Here is a 15,048-nt window from a genome sequence, read left to right on the forward strand (position 1 = left end):
TTCAGAATTTACAAACCCACAATCTCTTGTACCAAGGTGCCATTCACCTACATACAGATACCTGGACTGCCATGTTGCTTGGATTAATTTATTGCCATCCATATCTGTATTTAGGCTGGTGAAGAGCCTTGCTGTTTAGGCTCATTCTGAGAATCATGCATTATCCTAGGTCCAGCTGGATCTTGAGTGTGCTGTTATAAAATGTCCCAGCACAGTTGGAGCCCCCAAAGACCAACACTGTGTGCAGCTTCTGCTCCTCTTTGTTCTCCTTGTCCATATCCATCAAGTGGGCAGGAGTCAGGTCAAGCAATGTGTGGCCAGCTCGGGGAACAGAGCAGAGGTCGTGGTGGATCACTGTGCTCCATGAAAGAGTATCTGAAGTGGAAAGGGGATATCAATACTGACAAGCCCATTCCTAGTGCAAAGGATGAGACAAATGGACTAGACTAGGTGTTCAGAAATACCTCTGCAGCCCCAGAGTCATCTTCAGCTATCAAAACAGGGCAGGAGAGTCACTCACCTAGGTGGAAGACAAAGGCATCATGCAGGGCTCCTCTGGCATTGCAGCCTCCACTGATCAGGACCTTCTGGTCTGACACAGCCAGAGCTGCATGAAAGCTGTGACCAAAGCAAAGTCAAAAGGTGACTACAACAAAACTGGGATGGCCTCAGTCACTAATGGGTGGGGATTGGAAGGCTTGATCAGGAGGTTGGCGGCTTAAGGTGCCGGAAGAAAGCTGACTTCTGCTTCTCTCTGCCCTGGCTTGCAGAATAACCCTAAGAGAGATGTTTCCCTCTGCAGGTCAGGCCTGAAGCAACTCATCTCAGAAGGAGCTATCAAAACTCCTATGCTTTGCTCTGTGGGGTGAGATAAGAGGCTAGCTGGGCTCTGCATTGATTTAGATCATTGTTCTAGTGAGCAATTTTGTCCCTTCAGGAAGAACATAGTCCTGGTAGAGGAGTTTCTTCCTCTGTGTGGCACAGTACCTCTCCAGGCACTGTGAAGACCAAACAGCAGGCCATACAGTTTACTAGCACACAGCAGAAAACTTACCCTAGCCTGAAAGGCAGAGGAGTCTTCCAGGGGGACTAAGAAATATTCCCCCATACCATACAGGCACCAACAAGGACAGCACAGAACTCCTGGTGCCACAGCAGAGAGAAGATCCACTGTATTTTGATTAATGGAACAGAGATATGCAGCTGGGTCTGATCACAAGCACTGTTTAAACCTGGCTTCAAAAAGACATGACACAAGAAGATAGCTCCTGGGTCTGCAATAGACTCTTACCAACGTGCAGAAGGCTGTCCTGCCAGGAGGGGGACTGATGTGTACTCCATGAAACCTGAGAGACAGAGAAAAGGCAAGTAAATGTCCAAAAACAGCCTCATAACTAGACAAAAATTTAGATACTCTGCCACATCAACAATGCCTCTGCCTTCTCTATTATCCAACTTCTTCCAAAAAAGCCATTGTTTTTAGTTCATCCCCTCCCTTATTGCCCCAGAAAGGTTTTGGTTTTTTTTAACCTGTAGTTTTAAACCTCCATTGCCTAGTCAGGAGTTTGTATAATGCTGTTCCTATTTTCCCATTGAGCACACCCCACTCCCAAGTCCCTGGCTTGGAACAGATGTTCCCAAGGCAGCCAGACAGCACAGACTTACTTACCCAGATCCAGAATGTGCATGTCACTGAGGTAGACAGAAGTCTTCTGACCCCCAAAAATCAGCAGCTTGTTTTTCAATAGAGTAGCTGAATGCCTGGGCAGAGAGCAAGCAAATAAATAAAACATCTTCAGCAAGTTCCCAAAACTTCTGTTTTAGCCTTGGCCCCTTCTACTGGGCTGCCACAGCTTCAGTCTACACCTGGGACAAAATCCCATCAGGATTCACAATAGGAGGTACTGAGAATTCCACTGCTCTAAACACAGCCCTATCTTAAGGAGTACGTGGTGGAGAACAATCACCTAATATTTAGGAAATCACAGGTGTGGGAGGGAAGGTAAGCAGAGGTTTCCTGCACTATTTTGGATAGCTGGAATTAGAGCACTCTCACCCAAGCCTAGGCAGAGGCTTCTCCCCTTCTGAAATGGGCTGATACCAAATTTCATCCTCTGGATTGAAGACATAGAGCACATTGCTGCAGGGTGCAACTGCCAGCGATGCTTTTCTGGGGAAAGTCCCTCCAAAAACAAAGAGCTCCTTGTGGTAGATAGTTGCACTGTGGTAGGTGAGCGCTGGTATCCTCCCTTTAGCCTAGAAAAATTTCAATATATATTTGTTACCAGAAGTGCATTATTTGCTGCATGAAAATAGGAAAGGGGCCCACATCATGCAGTGAGTTTGACAAGTCTCAATTTTCACTTTATTGGCTCCCCAGCCAGATCTTTGCTGCATAGGCAGACAGTACATTCTTTGCATGCTCTACACCACCAGAATGATCTGATAAGAAAAATAAATCAGCCTCCCACACCTTCCTCAGAAGATGTCAGAGAACTGAAAGATCTCATCCAGGCTTACTCTGTAAAAAACCATTTTGTGCTTTAGCAGGAAAGAGACAGTCCCATGCTGACAAGGGCTCAGAATGCTGCTGTACTCAGGGCAGTTCCTGATTTGAGAAGACCAGCTCTTCACCTCAGCATCTGGTGCTGCTCTCAATGGCACCATATAAAATAAGAGGCCATTTGCCTTCACTGCTTGTACAGTATCTCCCACCATTGAGCTTGGTCAGGCACAGCCCTCTGCAGCAACCATTTTTTTCCATTGCTTCATTCGCTGTAGACACAGCAACAGGTTTCTGTTCAGCATGTGGCTTTTCAACACAGCCTTTTAATACCTGTCAAACCCAACTTCACATCTCAGACAACCTGCACCAACAGTGGACCAAGACTACTAGACTAAGGACATGGGCACATGGACTGCCACATTCAGGCAGAACCTGCCACTCCTCCTGCACTTGTGCCTTGGAAGAGATGCAGTACTCACAGCCATAGGGAGCCATTTCCAGGTGACTGTGTCCAGAATGTAGATGCTGCTGTAGTCTTTGTCCTCCCTTATGCCCCCAAAGATGTAGATACGCTTGGTGTCAGGGTCGTAGGTAGCTGTGTGACCATGCAAGCACGATGGCATGGCATTTTGTAGCTGGAAACCCACTGGAAGCCATATATCACTGTCTGTAAGAGCAATAGCAGACATATGGTATGGGAGTTCAAAAATGCTCTTGACTGCTCTAGATTTAAAGAACATGCCATAAAATCTTTAGTCAAAACCTTGCTCCCCTTGTCTCCTCCTCTCCTTTGATTCAGGGCTAGAGGGAACTCATACAGAATTATTCTGTAAATAATGATGGGGAATACCAAGGTGAAAGAGAAGACCAGTGAGGTGCAGAAAGACATAAGGCACTGGAATTGTATCTCACACTTCCCCACCAGTCACCACACACAGACTGCAAACTGCACTGTTGCATTTACCCCTTACAATTCCAACTCTTTCCAGAACTTGTATCTTATCTCCTAGAGTGCTCTCAAGTATAATCTCAGAGCCCTCATAAGGCACTCTATGCTGTCAGCTCAGCCTGGTGACATGCCAGATGTGATGCCTTCGCTGTTCACTCCATATGCACAGGTGCCCAAGTACCCCCTCCAATCTGCATGAGCTATCCTCGAGGCCCACTGTCCCCACTGCTTTTAACAATCCTAAAGTTCCCACCAATTTCCAGCTTCCAGAGAGCATCCCTGCAGGACTGTTGATTGACACCTTCTCCACCAATGAGAACAGCTGTCCCCAGGTCACTGAGGCACATGGCATGGCACCACCGAGGGCTGGGACTGCCTGGGGAGGGAAGAGCACAGGCACATGAGCAGTCAGACAAGACACCCTCAGCTCCCTTCCCTGTGGGGAGAACAAGGCACCTGAATGCTCAGAGGGGGGAAATGGTAAAGCAAGGCTCCCTGCCCTCTGCAGGGGAAAAAGACATACCTTCCTAAGGAATATTTTCAGTTGGCTTGGGGGAATAATTGCTGTACTTAGAGAGACCTCAGAAGCAAGGACTAGCTGGATGCAAGATGCATTCAGGCTGCCACTTCAGACAGGTTTGGAGGTCTCCCATTTACTACCCCATCTCCAAAAGTTGTGCTACCTGGCCTGCGCTACTCCTCACAAGGGAGGGCTACCCAGGGACAGCTTGTCAGTGCCTAAGAACAATCAGAAGCCTGGAGCTGCTTCCACAGGTATTCCTTGTACTGCTCTGTTCCTCCTCTCTTCTCCTCCCAGGCCCCTGCAGCTGGCTGAGCAAGCTAAAAAAAATACTTTTAAATCAAAGTCTATTTAATATCTTACCTTTTTTACTCAAAGAGCTATGTACCCAGAGGTGTGCCTAAGATTCAGAGGGGCTAAAGAAACATATTTGAGAGCCTGACAGTACTGGAAGCACTGATGGCAATTACATGAAGAGAAACAGCATATATACGTGGCCTACTTGTTATTCTTGATCACTGCAGAGATACAGAATGAAGCATGAGAGGCTTCTGATGTTGAAGGGAAGGAATATCATCACTGAGTGACTGATAAGACAAACCAGGGTCTAGGAACCAAATCCTCACCTTGCAACTCCTTCACCGCCAGATCTGCAAAGGAAACACAGAGATGGTCCCATAAAGCACCCAGCAGACATACTGTGGAAAGTGCTCAGCTCCACTGTGTCAGAGCCCTTGGACCTTCCTTTCTCCAACCTCCAACACAAAGCTACCTCACTGCAACAAACAAGGTGCAAGACCAAGAATCATGAACTAAGTCTCATCAGAAGAAATGCAGGAAATAGGTAAGAGCAGGGCACAACTTCCTCTGACTAACAAATACTGTCACCACTGCCTTTTACCCCCCCTGATAGAAGTTTGTTTCCCTCTTTCTCACACTGGCTGCAGCAGCAGAAGCTTTATGATGAAGCTATATTTGCCTTTATGACAAGCAAGGCAAGTCCCAATAAGTAATATCTTATGGGAACCACTAAGCTATTGCCAAACTTTTACACAAAAAACTTGGTCACACTCTCAAGGTGACTTGGAATTCACACTTCAGAAGCCTAAGGTTTTGTTGCCAAAGCCCTTGGCAGTTACCTTCTCATTACTCAAAAGGCAGTACAATTATACTAATTATACATATATATATATATATATATATATATATATATATATATATATATATCCCTTTTTGTATTCCTTATACTGTAATAATGACCTCTGTCTTCTATAGACCAAGTGGTATGCTATTAGTAGGGGTACAAACAGACTAATGCAGAGGTTACAGAACGTAAAAGGTAACTTTTTTGTGCCTCAATTTACTCTTTTGTAAAACAAATTTAACAATATTTGCCTTCATTTATAAAACACTTTTACTTATATGAAAAGATAGAACATGGGATATATCATCTTAGTGCCACCACTTTTTACTGTGACACAATTCCTATTTCTGGCCTTTTCCTAGCAGGCAAAAATTCTTCCAGCAGCTGATCCAGGAATAAAGAGCATTTTCAGTATTTCAAAGCCAAACATACAAGCTCATCATACCTTGGAAGTACACAGAGAAATGGAATGGGAAGGTGCAGCCCAGCAGCATTAACAGATCATGTAGACAAGATCTGTAAAATAAAGTTGGAAGCTACCAAAATTACCTTCTTCATCAAGACCTCTCTCAGATGCTGTGGGTTCAAATAAAACTTTTCTGGGCTTTTTGGAGTGGACTCTTGGTGGTCCTTGGTGGTCAGGACTCATCCTCCAGGCCTCATTGGATTCCATCTTTTCAGCTGGTGACTTCAGGGCACAGGGTAACACCATGGTCCTCGGTGGCCGGACATCCTTCTTCACAGGTTTGGATGCTCTGGTAGCCACCTCTGAGCTCCGACTCTTAACCTGTGACACGAGTCCCAGCCAAATCAGCCACAAAGAAAGATGCCTGAGGCTACTGTGAATTGCATCTTACTGGGCCAGAGATGTGGTAGCTGTTTTTAGGCCCATCTTCCCAGTGAGTTTTAAGGGCCAACATGCCATCAGTATCAGCTGCCAAACAGTGCAGCTATCTGCAGCAGTGTGCTGTAGTCGGCTCTCATACTGCTGGCTGCTGGGCACAGCTAAAACACAGAAGGGCAAAAAGGCTATCTGTACTAGGAATGAAGGGGCTGGTTAACCATCCCACCAAGGACTACTACATTCAACATTTAAAAAGGCATTTCAATGGAGAATATATCTTTATTCAGCACAAGAGAAACTTTGGCTCCAGAACTTGCTTACCTTATCTCCACTGAAAAAATAGCAGCAAATGTTTCAGTTAGACATCAACTGAATGGCTACTGGTGAGGGAGAAGATACTAAGAAAAAAAGTGAAATAACAAGAAGGTGACTCCAAAATACACATACCCCAGTAGGATCCTCCAGGTCCTGGCCAAGGGGCCTGTCATCTGCTGGGAGCACTGGTGACTGGGTGGTTTCTGGTACAAGGAAGGGATGGACAGGTGTACTGCTGGAGACACCTCGGAGCAGCTGCAGCAGAAACAGCAACAGAATAAAAGGCCCTAAGGGTGTTAACCTCCATCCACACAAAGGATGAGCAAAAACATGTCTTGCAAGGGACAGATTTCCTGCAATGGAATAACCTGCCTTTTATGTCCCACACCAACAAAACAAGCACATAAAAGGAAAGCCAGACACTGCAAGATGCTAAATCCAGTGGCTTCAGCTCAAGGTGAAACAACTCTGTAAGTACCAAAGACTCAGGAGATAGTGGGACTGGAAGTGAACAGCTGTCAGCTGCCCGTCTCCTGCAACACACAAGGTGTTATGGCAAAACTGTTCAGAGAATAGGCCTGGAGCATCACACAGGTTTCAGGTTCTGCACAGATATTCATTAACAGATCTATGTTTGTCAGCTCTACCTTGGAGTAGCAGAGAAGGAAAAGGAGAGCAGGGAGAGGAGGTTCTGGGGCTGAGAAGTGACAACCTTTGGAACCTGGGACAGGAAGAGAGGAAAGTGTCAATCCTTTTACCTGTCCATTGACAGTCAGAACAAGCCTCACAGGGTTGCCTTTGTCCATCTCTTTCAACGAGGCCATGAAAATATCTGTTCTCCAGTGATCTTCCCACACCAGAGACCTGTACAAAGGACCATAGCTTTTCAGCCTACAAGTGATACTAACCGGGACAAAATTCCTGCTCCCATAATAGATGGTAACAGCCCAAAGCCAAAAGAGATCCGACCCTGAAAGCAGCCAAAGGGATCATCACTAGAGGGAAACACCATGGTGGAGGACCAGCAGGCCTGAGTGGCTTTTGGGAAACAGCAGCAGAATCAGGCAGCACCAGAGATCAGAAAGCTTTTCTAGGATGCCCCTCCTGACACCCTGGCAGCTCCTGCTATAACCTGCGGGTGGGCTCCAGCGTGCCGACCCGCTGTGGTGCGACGCCTGGGGACACCAGCACATCCACCGCGATGCTCGTGTCCGGAGAGTAACAGCTCCAGTCTCCCAGCCCGAACACCACCAGCTGCCTTGGCAATGGCAGGGGCAGCCAAGCCTGGAAACCCATCTGGCTGGACTGGCTGCAAAGGGAGGGAAGAAAAACGAGAGACAGTAATCAAGGAGTAAAATAAAAGCTGCAAAAAATATACGAAAACGCCCGAAAACACGTTTATGCCAGGGAGGGGTGAAAGGAGAGGGCTTATGTCGTTTAAAGATGAAACCATGCAAGGATGCAGGGAAGGAGATAGCCGGTGGGAAGCCAGAGCCACCAGGGGCTGGAGCAGCTCAGCCAGGCGGGCAGCGGCATTCCCAGGAAAGGCCAAGGAATGGCGTGCGGGTGCTCGGCCCACGGGGCAGCCCAGCCCCGGCGGGGACCGGCCGGGCCGCACCTGCCGAGCCGGCGCGGCGGCTCCCGCAGCGCCCACAGCACGTAGAAGGCGGGGCCGCCCTGCCGGGCGCTGCCCGCGGGCCCCGGCCCGCCCCGGCGGCGGGCGCGCAGCATGGCTGAGGGCCGGGCCGCCGGGGCCGCATTAAAGCACCGCGCCGCACCTGGGGCGGCCCCCGCAGCCCCCGGCGCGGCCCCACAGCTGCGGGGAGCCCGGCCGGGAGCGCCCGCGGCGCCGCCATCCCGGCACCGGGAGGAGGGCGAGGAGCGCCGGCTGCTCAGGCCTTCCGAAGCCGGACCGGCCTTGTCTCGTACTAAATCAGCCTCTCTAGAATCACGGAATTAATTAGGCTGGAAAAGACCTCTGAGATCATTGAGAACAGCCAATGACCGAACTCCACCATGTCAACTAGACATGGGCACTACACATCCAGTCTTTCCTTAAACAGCTCCAGGGATGGTGACTCCACCACCTTCCCTTGCGGTCCAGTATATAGTCACTCTTTCTGTGAGGAAATTCCTTCTAATGTCCAACCTAAACCTGCTCTGGCACAGCTTGGGACGATGTCCTCTTGTTCTGTCACTGGCTACCTGGGAGAAGAGGCCAAATCCCACCTGCCTACACCCTCCTTTCAGTAGTCCTGGAGAGTGATAGGTCTCCCTTGAGCCTCCTTTTCTCCAGCCTAAACAACCCCAGCTCCCTCAGCCACTCCTCAGAGAACATGTGCTCCAGATGTTCACTATTTCTACAGCCCAAGCCACGTGACCTTTTCCAGAGAGGGATAATTTGCTTGCTGATTCCTAAATTATGGTATCTGTATGGTATCTGTATGCATTTCTTGTAGTCTTCATTAAAAAGAGCAGGTGTGAGCCTTGCTTCTCTTACTCTGCAGTCAGGGCTCATATTGAAGGTAGGATGGTGGCAGATTCTCCTTAAAAAGTAATTACGTGTGTGTGTGTGTGTGTGTGTGTGTGTTGCTACAGTCTCCACTGGGTAACTGATACCACCTGTACAACAATGAGTAGCTCTGCTAAGATTAAAACTGCTGTTGATAATCAAACACTACTAAAAGCAGTGACAGGACTTCAGCAGACAAAGTACAATATTCTGCCTTTTCACCTGAAGCAGGGAAGAGCCATGTCCCTGGCAGAGGCAACAAAGCCTGCTGCAAGGCCTTCACAGAGCACCTCATGATCAGAGTGCTTCTGCTGCAGCCCATCCACAAAAATTACAGAAGGGGGAAGGGAGCGGCAGAGTGGGGGTGGATGAGAAGAACTAATGTGAAATTTTGCACCACTTCCCTGCATGCCCACTGTTTTCCTTAGTTTTCCTCTTGGCTGTATACCTGAGCCAAGCATAAGGATGTATCATGAGTGCATCATAATAAAGTAGCTGTAGCACCGTTTCTCTTTAGTGATCTTAAAATGCAATGAAATATCTTTAACTTGGCAGAATCATCTATCCTTTGGATCACCTTGGTTTATGATTGCTCCCGCCCATTAACTTGTTTATAAAAGTGCTCCAAGGGACTAGAACAGAGAATTGAACCTCTGCAGCACTTGTCCTGCCAAACTTAAAATGAGATGGGTGAGAAAAGATGACTCCTGCTACAGGCATCATTCCTTATTATGACCAGCAAGTGCTTCTTTCAGGACATGTAAATAGAGCCTTTGTAGTGTGATAAAGCTGATGGGCAAAGCAGCTGTGAAGGGCAAACACTTTTTCTCTAGACAATTTAATGGGTATCTGGTAACGGAAGAGATATTTTTTAAATCCTCCAGATTGAAAGCTGAAGTAACAAAGGAGCTAGGGGATCTCTGCAAATAGAGGTGACAAGTACCAGTATGAAGAACTGAAGGGTAAATTATTTGAACTTTATGTCCATTATATGAGCTTGGCTACTTGCTTGTTCCTCTCCAATTCCTCAACCATTCAGTACAATCTCAAGAAAAATAGTCCAGCGAGTCATTTTAATAGACAAAAGATTTTCTGGCTGGAACCATCATCATGAGCTGATAACAGAGCATTTTCCTATCCATTTGCATCAGAATCTCCTGTACATTCCAAAGTATATTTTGCGTATTTGATTCTTCTTTGCTCCTAAAACTAACTGCATTCTTATTTTGTTGGAAGGTTTGTAGTTGAATTTTTCATATCAAGATATTCACTTGCCTTAAACAGAAGACGAAGTTCTTGGTTGCATAGTGAAAAGTTTATTTAAAGGGAGTAAATTCCAATAGATTATTACAAATCAACCACAACACATCAAATATAAACAATACAAACCAATTGTAGAAGGAATGCAAGCACACTATAAATATAGCCTTCATACATGCCCTTCAGAAAGAGTTCAGTGACACATTTTGTTAAAATATCCTCTTCTCTATTTAAAACTCACCTCATGGTGAGAACATGGAAAGCAAACATTTGGCACCAAGAACTCAATTTTGAAATCACAGGACATCAAAAATATTCACATCACATAGGTAAGGACTGACAAACAACCATCACAGTTCACAAGAACATAGCTCTGAAAAAGGTATGACCAGCTACAAAGTGCTCCCCATTGAAAGCATGTGCTAATGGCGGAGCTGTGAGTGGAAAGCAGCTTGCTTCCCTCTGAGGAGAACTGTTCCCAGGCCATCTTGGAGGTTGCAGGGAAGCTATCTCCAGCTATTTATCATTTCCAAACATGGCTCCTAAATGTCAAGGTCATTACTTGGCAAGGTCTCCTTAGCTCTGAATTTTGTGGCTGGCATCCTGCTTCTTGCCAAAGAGACTTGACTCACCAGCGCAGATGGGTTTAAAACAAGTAACCCTCACTGATGGATCAGAAAATCCTTCCTCTCTCCCTTCCCAATAAAGGCTACATTTAATGTATGATGATTCTGAGAAAGCAACATGTAAAATCCAGAATAGAACCCAGAAAAGCCAAGGTGACTCAGATCCACCATCCACCTGGCCTGATGCACCTTCAGCTGCAACAGCACCACAGTTCTGGAATAAGTAGCCAGAGACTCTCTCCAGGCAAATGTGGACTATCCCCCCAGAACACTCTCCTCCTTGTAATATACATTTGAACTCTGCTATTTTATGTACCTTTTTAACCTTTATTTAATTGGTATTTACTGCAGATCAACTTATTTAGATAAATGCCTTAGCACTTTGACTCCTGCTAAACTTCTGTCTTTCACAGTCTAATTAGCAATATATTTAACATAATCAGTTCCCAGTTTTTCATTCTGCCAGTTGTGAAGTTCTCATTCATCTACATGATCTTTTCACATCCAATATTTTCCCAGATATGAGAAAAGGAGAAATAGTTTTTCTTTTACACTTGTAGATATAAAAAAAACCTAAACAAAAAACTTGGTGCTTTGGTCTCTCATCCACACTCAATATGCATTAACACACACCACTCACAACTCTGGATTTCAACACTCTTTAGAGAAAATTATGAATGGCCATAAGGAACACTTTTCTATGTCTATCTAGTGTTCCTCTGGACCTTGGGTTTAGTGTCAGCATATCAAAAGGAGTAGTCCTCTGATGTTCCTAGACATCTGACAGCAGCATATGAAGGCAAAGAATGTATGGCACCAGGAAATTCAAATACCATTGTACTACTAATTTTACAGCAACAAGGTGGTCTATGAACAGATTAGATCTTCAGGAACAGCCTAGAGAGGCCCTCCCTGCCTGACCTTGGCAAGTACCACCCCCTACCTAAATGGGCAAGAAATAAGAAATCTCTTGTGTTAATGACACCTATGGTTCTCATTTCAGACTTGCTGTTTGTTCCTAAGGCACCTTGTGATAAATCCTCTGTAGAGTGGCTTTAACAGGGGTAGGGAAGAAAGAAGGAAGAGTATAAGCAGTGGGGATGAAAATGAACTCATTTAGGGATTCATTCTCTACCCTAATTCCCCACAAGAACAACAAAATAGTTCAGTAGCTAGACCTGTAATAAGGTTTACCTCAAATTCACCTCACCAGGTCCAGCTCCACAGTAACTGTCCCACTGCAGGCCATAGGTGGAGGTTACATGCACACATGTACAAGGAGATAAGCTGACAGGTAGAGCCACAAAGAAAGGCATGTGGCTGCCTTCTAGACTCAGTGTGTAGTAACTTGACTTTCCTAGCACCTGAACTCAGGTAACTAAGCTCTTCCTCTTAACACATTTTCATCTTACCTGTTTGTGCATATTAAAAGGGTCCCGAGCATAAATTTGCTACAAGCCTGTGTCTGCCACCAGTAACCTTTCCTGAGAACATGTATTACAGGCTTCCAAAGGGTCTCACTAACTGTAAGCAGTACCAGCAGTGGTCTTTGATTTAAGCAATTTTAACTCTCTGTTCTCAATAAAACACATACATTTTTAACTTCTGCTGCTCCATTACACCTAAAGCAAAAAAAGAGGAAACAATGGAGAGCTTACTACCTTCTCTGACATAAAAAATGTCCAACAGATTAGTACCATTATCGTAACTAAACACATACACAAGGTAATTTTTATACAAGTCCTTTGCTACAGGATATATCTCTGACTGAACATGTAAATTTTATTTAGATCTAAATTATATTCAAAACAAAATGGAAAACAATTTTGTGCTTTCACAAAGGCAAACCTAAAATGCAAAAGAAGCTTCTTCCTCGATTCAAGTTTCTGATTTCTAGAGACAATTTAGAGGGAAAGAAAATATAAATTAAAAACCTATTTGAAATCTTCCTTCCATAAAAACAAAAAAATTTGCTTTCCTGAGGATTAACTTCCCTCTCTGAAGTGCAACTGCATTTAAACTTTATTTTTCTTTCTTGACCCAAGGTCTAATTCCAAAAATCTCTATTTAAATGGGAAGGGTTTCCATAACTGCCTAAGCCAGCTAGCAAGATTGAATACAAATCCAGGAAATATAACAAACTTAAAAAATTATACATGTGAAATAAGATTATTTCTTTGACAGAACTATGGATCTGATATTGAACAGGAATGGCTGCTGTTAATTACTAGCCACATAGCCAAGCTATTTGATTTATCAGAAAACTAATTAAAACTGTGTATCCTTCCAAAAAGAAGTTGTCACTTTGATAATGAATGCTAGTTGAATACCTGAGAAACAATATACTTGTATAATGTGGAAATATAAGAAAATAAACAAAAAGAAGAATTATCCTGTACAACAGTGAAGCTTTCCTGAAGATTAAATATTCCTAAAACTATCTTGTGTTCATAAAAGATACCAGATACTTTTGGGAAACTCAAGCAGTGAAACAACACACACCAAATACTTTCAGTTCCACTGCAGCAGGCCTGTCTGTGGGCAGGCTGCATTTGCAGACTAGGCACATACTCTTTGCAATGACATTCCCCATTCAATGCTGTTTTTGGGCTTAAGTCAATGAGACCAGGTAGATGGGCACAGTCCCAAAAGAGTGACCCAAGCCTTATTAAAGATTGGTCCACACTTCAGAGAGCAAGAACTGAATAATAGGTTTGCCATCTACAGTGCCATTTATCTTAACAAAAACCATTAACTAATGGCTTGAAAACTGGGACATACTATCTATGTCTTAGCAAGTGATCAAAACTGACTGTAAGGCAGGTTTTGTGATCAAAACCACTGTATAGTTTTAAATGGAGATAACCCACTATCATGCAACAAGCTGCGCAGCTGAGGATCAATAATTCTGGAGTATCTCACGTATATACAGGTCAGAATTCCCTTCAAGATAAATAAATCCTAACTAGAAAGTGAAGTAGGTGCCAAATAGCACAGCATGTGTTAACCAGCACACACACAGAGGATTCTGCAGATCTCACAGCCAAGGACCAACAGCAATCACTGAGTGGGGCAATGCTGACATTGTGGTCAGACTGAATGGTCTGTTCCATCTTCTGTTTAGTGCCTCTGGTGACAGTGTGCTCTCCCCTCCCATTTCTGCTTGAGCAATAGCCAGCCACCAGTGGTGGGTGGGAGGACTGCATCTGGCTTAAGCTTGACTCTGAGAAGACAGTTAAGAACACAGTGGTTAAAGGCCAAAAGTCTTGTTCAACAGCTTAGGGTCAGTTGGGCACAAGGAAACCCAAAATACAGGCTGTATGGAAATATGACAGTAAGTCAATCATCTTACTCTAGTGGACAGCCCAGGGCCTGTTACCCTCTCCTGCATGGCACTAGGCTGTGCCCCAGGATCTCCACTCAACTAGGGATGCTTCTTAGGGTTAACTCTTGAGGCTGAGAGATTCCTTGCTCAGAAGTTCTCACAAAGTACTGAACAGCATACAAAACTTTGAAATCTCAGCTAAGTGAGATACAGGATTGACTGTGCACATAATCCTTAAGATGTAAACTATGGGCCAAGTCTGGGACTAAGGCTGGCTCCAGACACACCTAAATTCCCCTCAAAAAATGAGTTTAAAAAATAAGGGGATCCTTTCTGAACCTCATGACTCAGCAGTCTCCCTGACAGTTTTGTCTGACCCTGTCCTCTATGCACTATAGTTAAATATACATTGCCATCGTATCTTGTTAAACTATTGTCACATTTACTCATAAAATCATAGAATGGTTTGGATTGGAAAAGGACCTTGGATATCATTGAGTTCCACCTGCTTTCCCATGGGCAGTGACACCTTCAACTAGACCAGGTTGCTGTACCTGCAGGGTTGTGTCGGAGACAGGTTACACGTGCTGGGGTGCTGTACCTGTGTTGCTGTGTGTGCAGGAGATGGGTTACACCTGGATCACAGCACTGACCTGAGTGCAGGATGAGAAGAGCCTTTAGAACATGTGGGGAGAACTGGGCATGGTCCAGTTACTGCTGCCTGCAGTGCTTCAGGAGGCACAGGCGTTCTGCACTCCCTGAGTACTGCAGGAGTCACACGTTGCAGCCATGCCATGATCATTTCTGATGCTCCTGGCACAGCCCTGTTTTACAGGCCTTGTCTGTCCAAGTATATTGTACTGTATGTGTGTGAGCTGACTGACATGACTGATTATATGTCTGCTATCTGGACAATGCTTCATGAATCTCTGCCACATTTTTAATCAATAACTTTCACTATTCACAAACCAATACTTTAAAAGGGTAGGGGAGTAAAATCCCCTAATGTATTTGCTTGCGATTTGCTTTTTTAACTCAACTATCCTT

General features: G+C 45.0%; 1 protein-coding gene across 4 annotated transcripts; it reads right to left on the reverse strand.

Annotated features, from left to right (window-relative positions):
- Nucleotides 1-74: 74 nt before the first annotated feature.
- LOC144246474 (uncharacterized) lies at nucleotides 75-8,024 on the reverse strand. Of its 4 annotated transcripts, none has more exons than XM_085582212.1 (13): nucleotides 7,897-8,024; nucleotides 7,411-7,587; nucleotides 7,037-7,142; nucleotides 6,411-6,533; nucleotides 5,669-5,906; nucleotides 4,602-4,625; nucleotides 3,709-3,831; nucleotides 2,986-3,173; nucleotides 2,057-2,256; nucleotides 1,670-1,761; nucleotides 1,292-1,346; nucleotides 521-618; nucleotides 75-375 (listed from the first exon to the last, which is right to left on the reverse strand). In XM_085582212.1, the coding sequence occupies exons 1-13, from the start codon at nucleotides 8,007-8,009 to the stop codon at nucleotides 161-163; spliced, it is 1,752 nt and encodes a 583-aa protein (XP_085438338.1). In that variant the 5' UTR covers nucleotides 8,010-8,024; the 3' UTR covers nucleotides 75-160. The 4 variants fall into 4 exon arrangements, with proteins under 4 accessions (XP_085438338.1, XP_085438335.1, XP_085438336.1 ...); XM_085582209.1 differs by having other exon boundaries at nucleotides 6,926-7,142; XM_085582210.1 differs by lacking the exon at nucleotides 7,897-8,024 and adding an exon at nucleotides 7,729-7,890 and having other exon boundaries at nucleotides 6,926-7,142.
- Nucleotides 8,025-15,048: the final 7,024 nt, after the last annotated feature.

This window comes from Lonchura striata, chromosome 5, assembly GCF_050655825.1.
Source record: "Lonchura striata isolate lonStrDom1 chromosome 5, ASM5065582v1, whole genome shotgun sequence".
Classification (NCBI taxonomy): Eukaryota; Metazoa; Chordata; class Aves; order Passeriformes; family Estrildidae; genus Lonchura; species Lonchura striata.

Bases quoted from the DNA above. Each gene is read 5' to 3' on its own strand.
- LOC144246474 (XM_085582209.1), bottom strand. From the start codon at position 8,009: ATGCTGCGCGCCCGCCGCCGGGGCGGGCCGGGGCCCGCGGGCAGCGCC. The intron at 6,534-6,925 runs GTAGAGCTGACA...TTTCTGCTGCAG, and splicing joins TCCTTCTCTGCTACTCCAAG to CTGCTCCGAGGTGTCTCCAG. The intron at 376-520 runs GTGAGTGACTCT...TTTCCACTTCAG, and splicing joins TGCCTTTGTCTTCCACCTAG to ATACTCTTTCATGGAGCACA.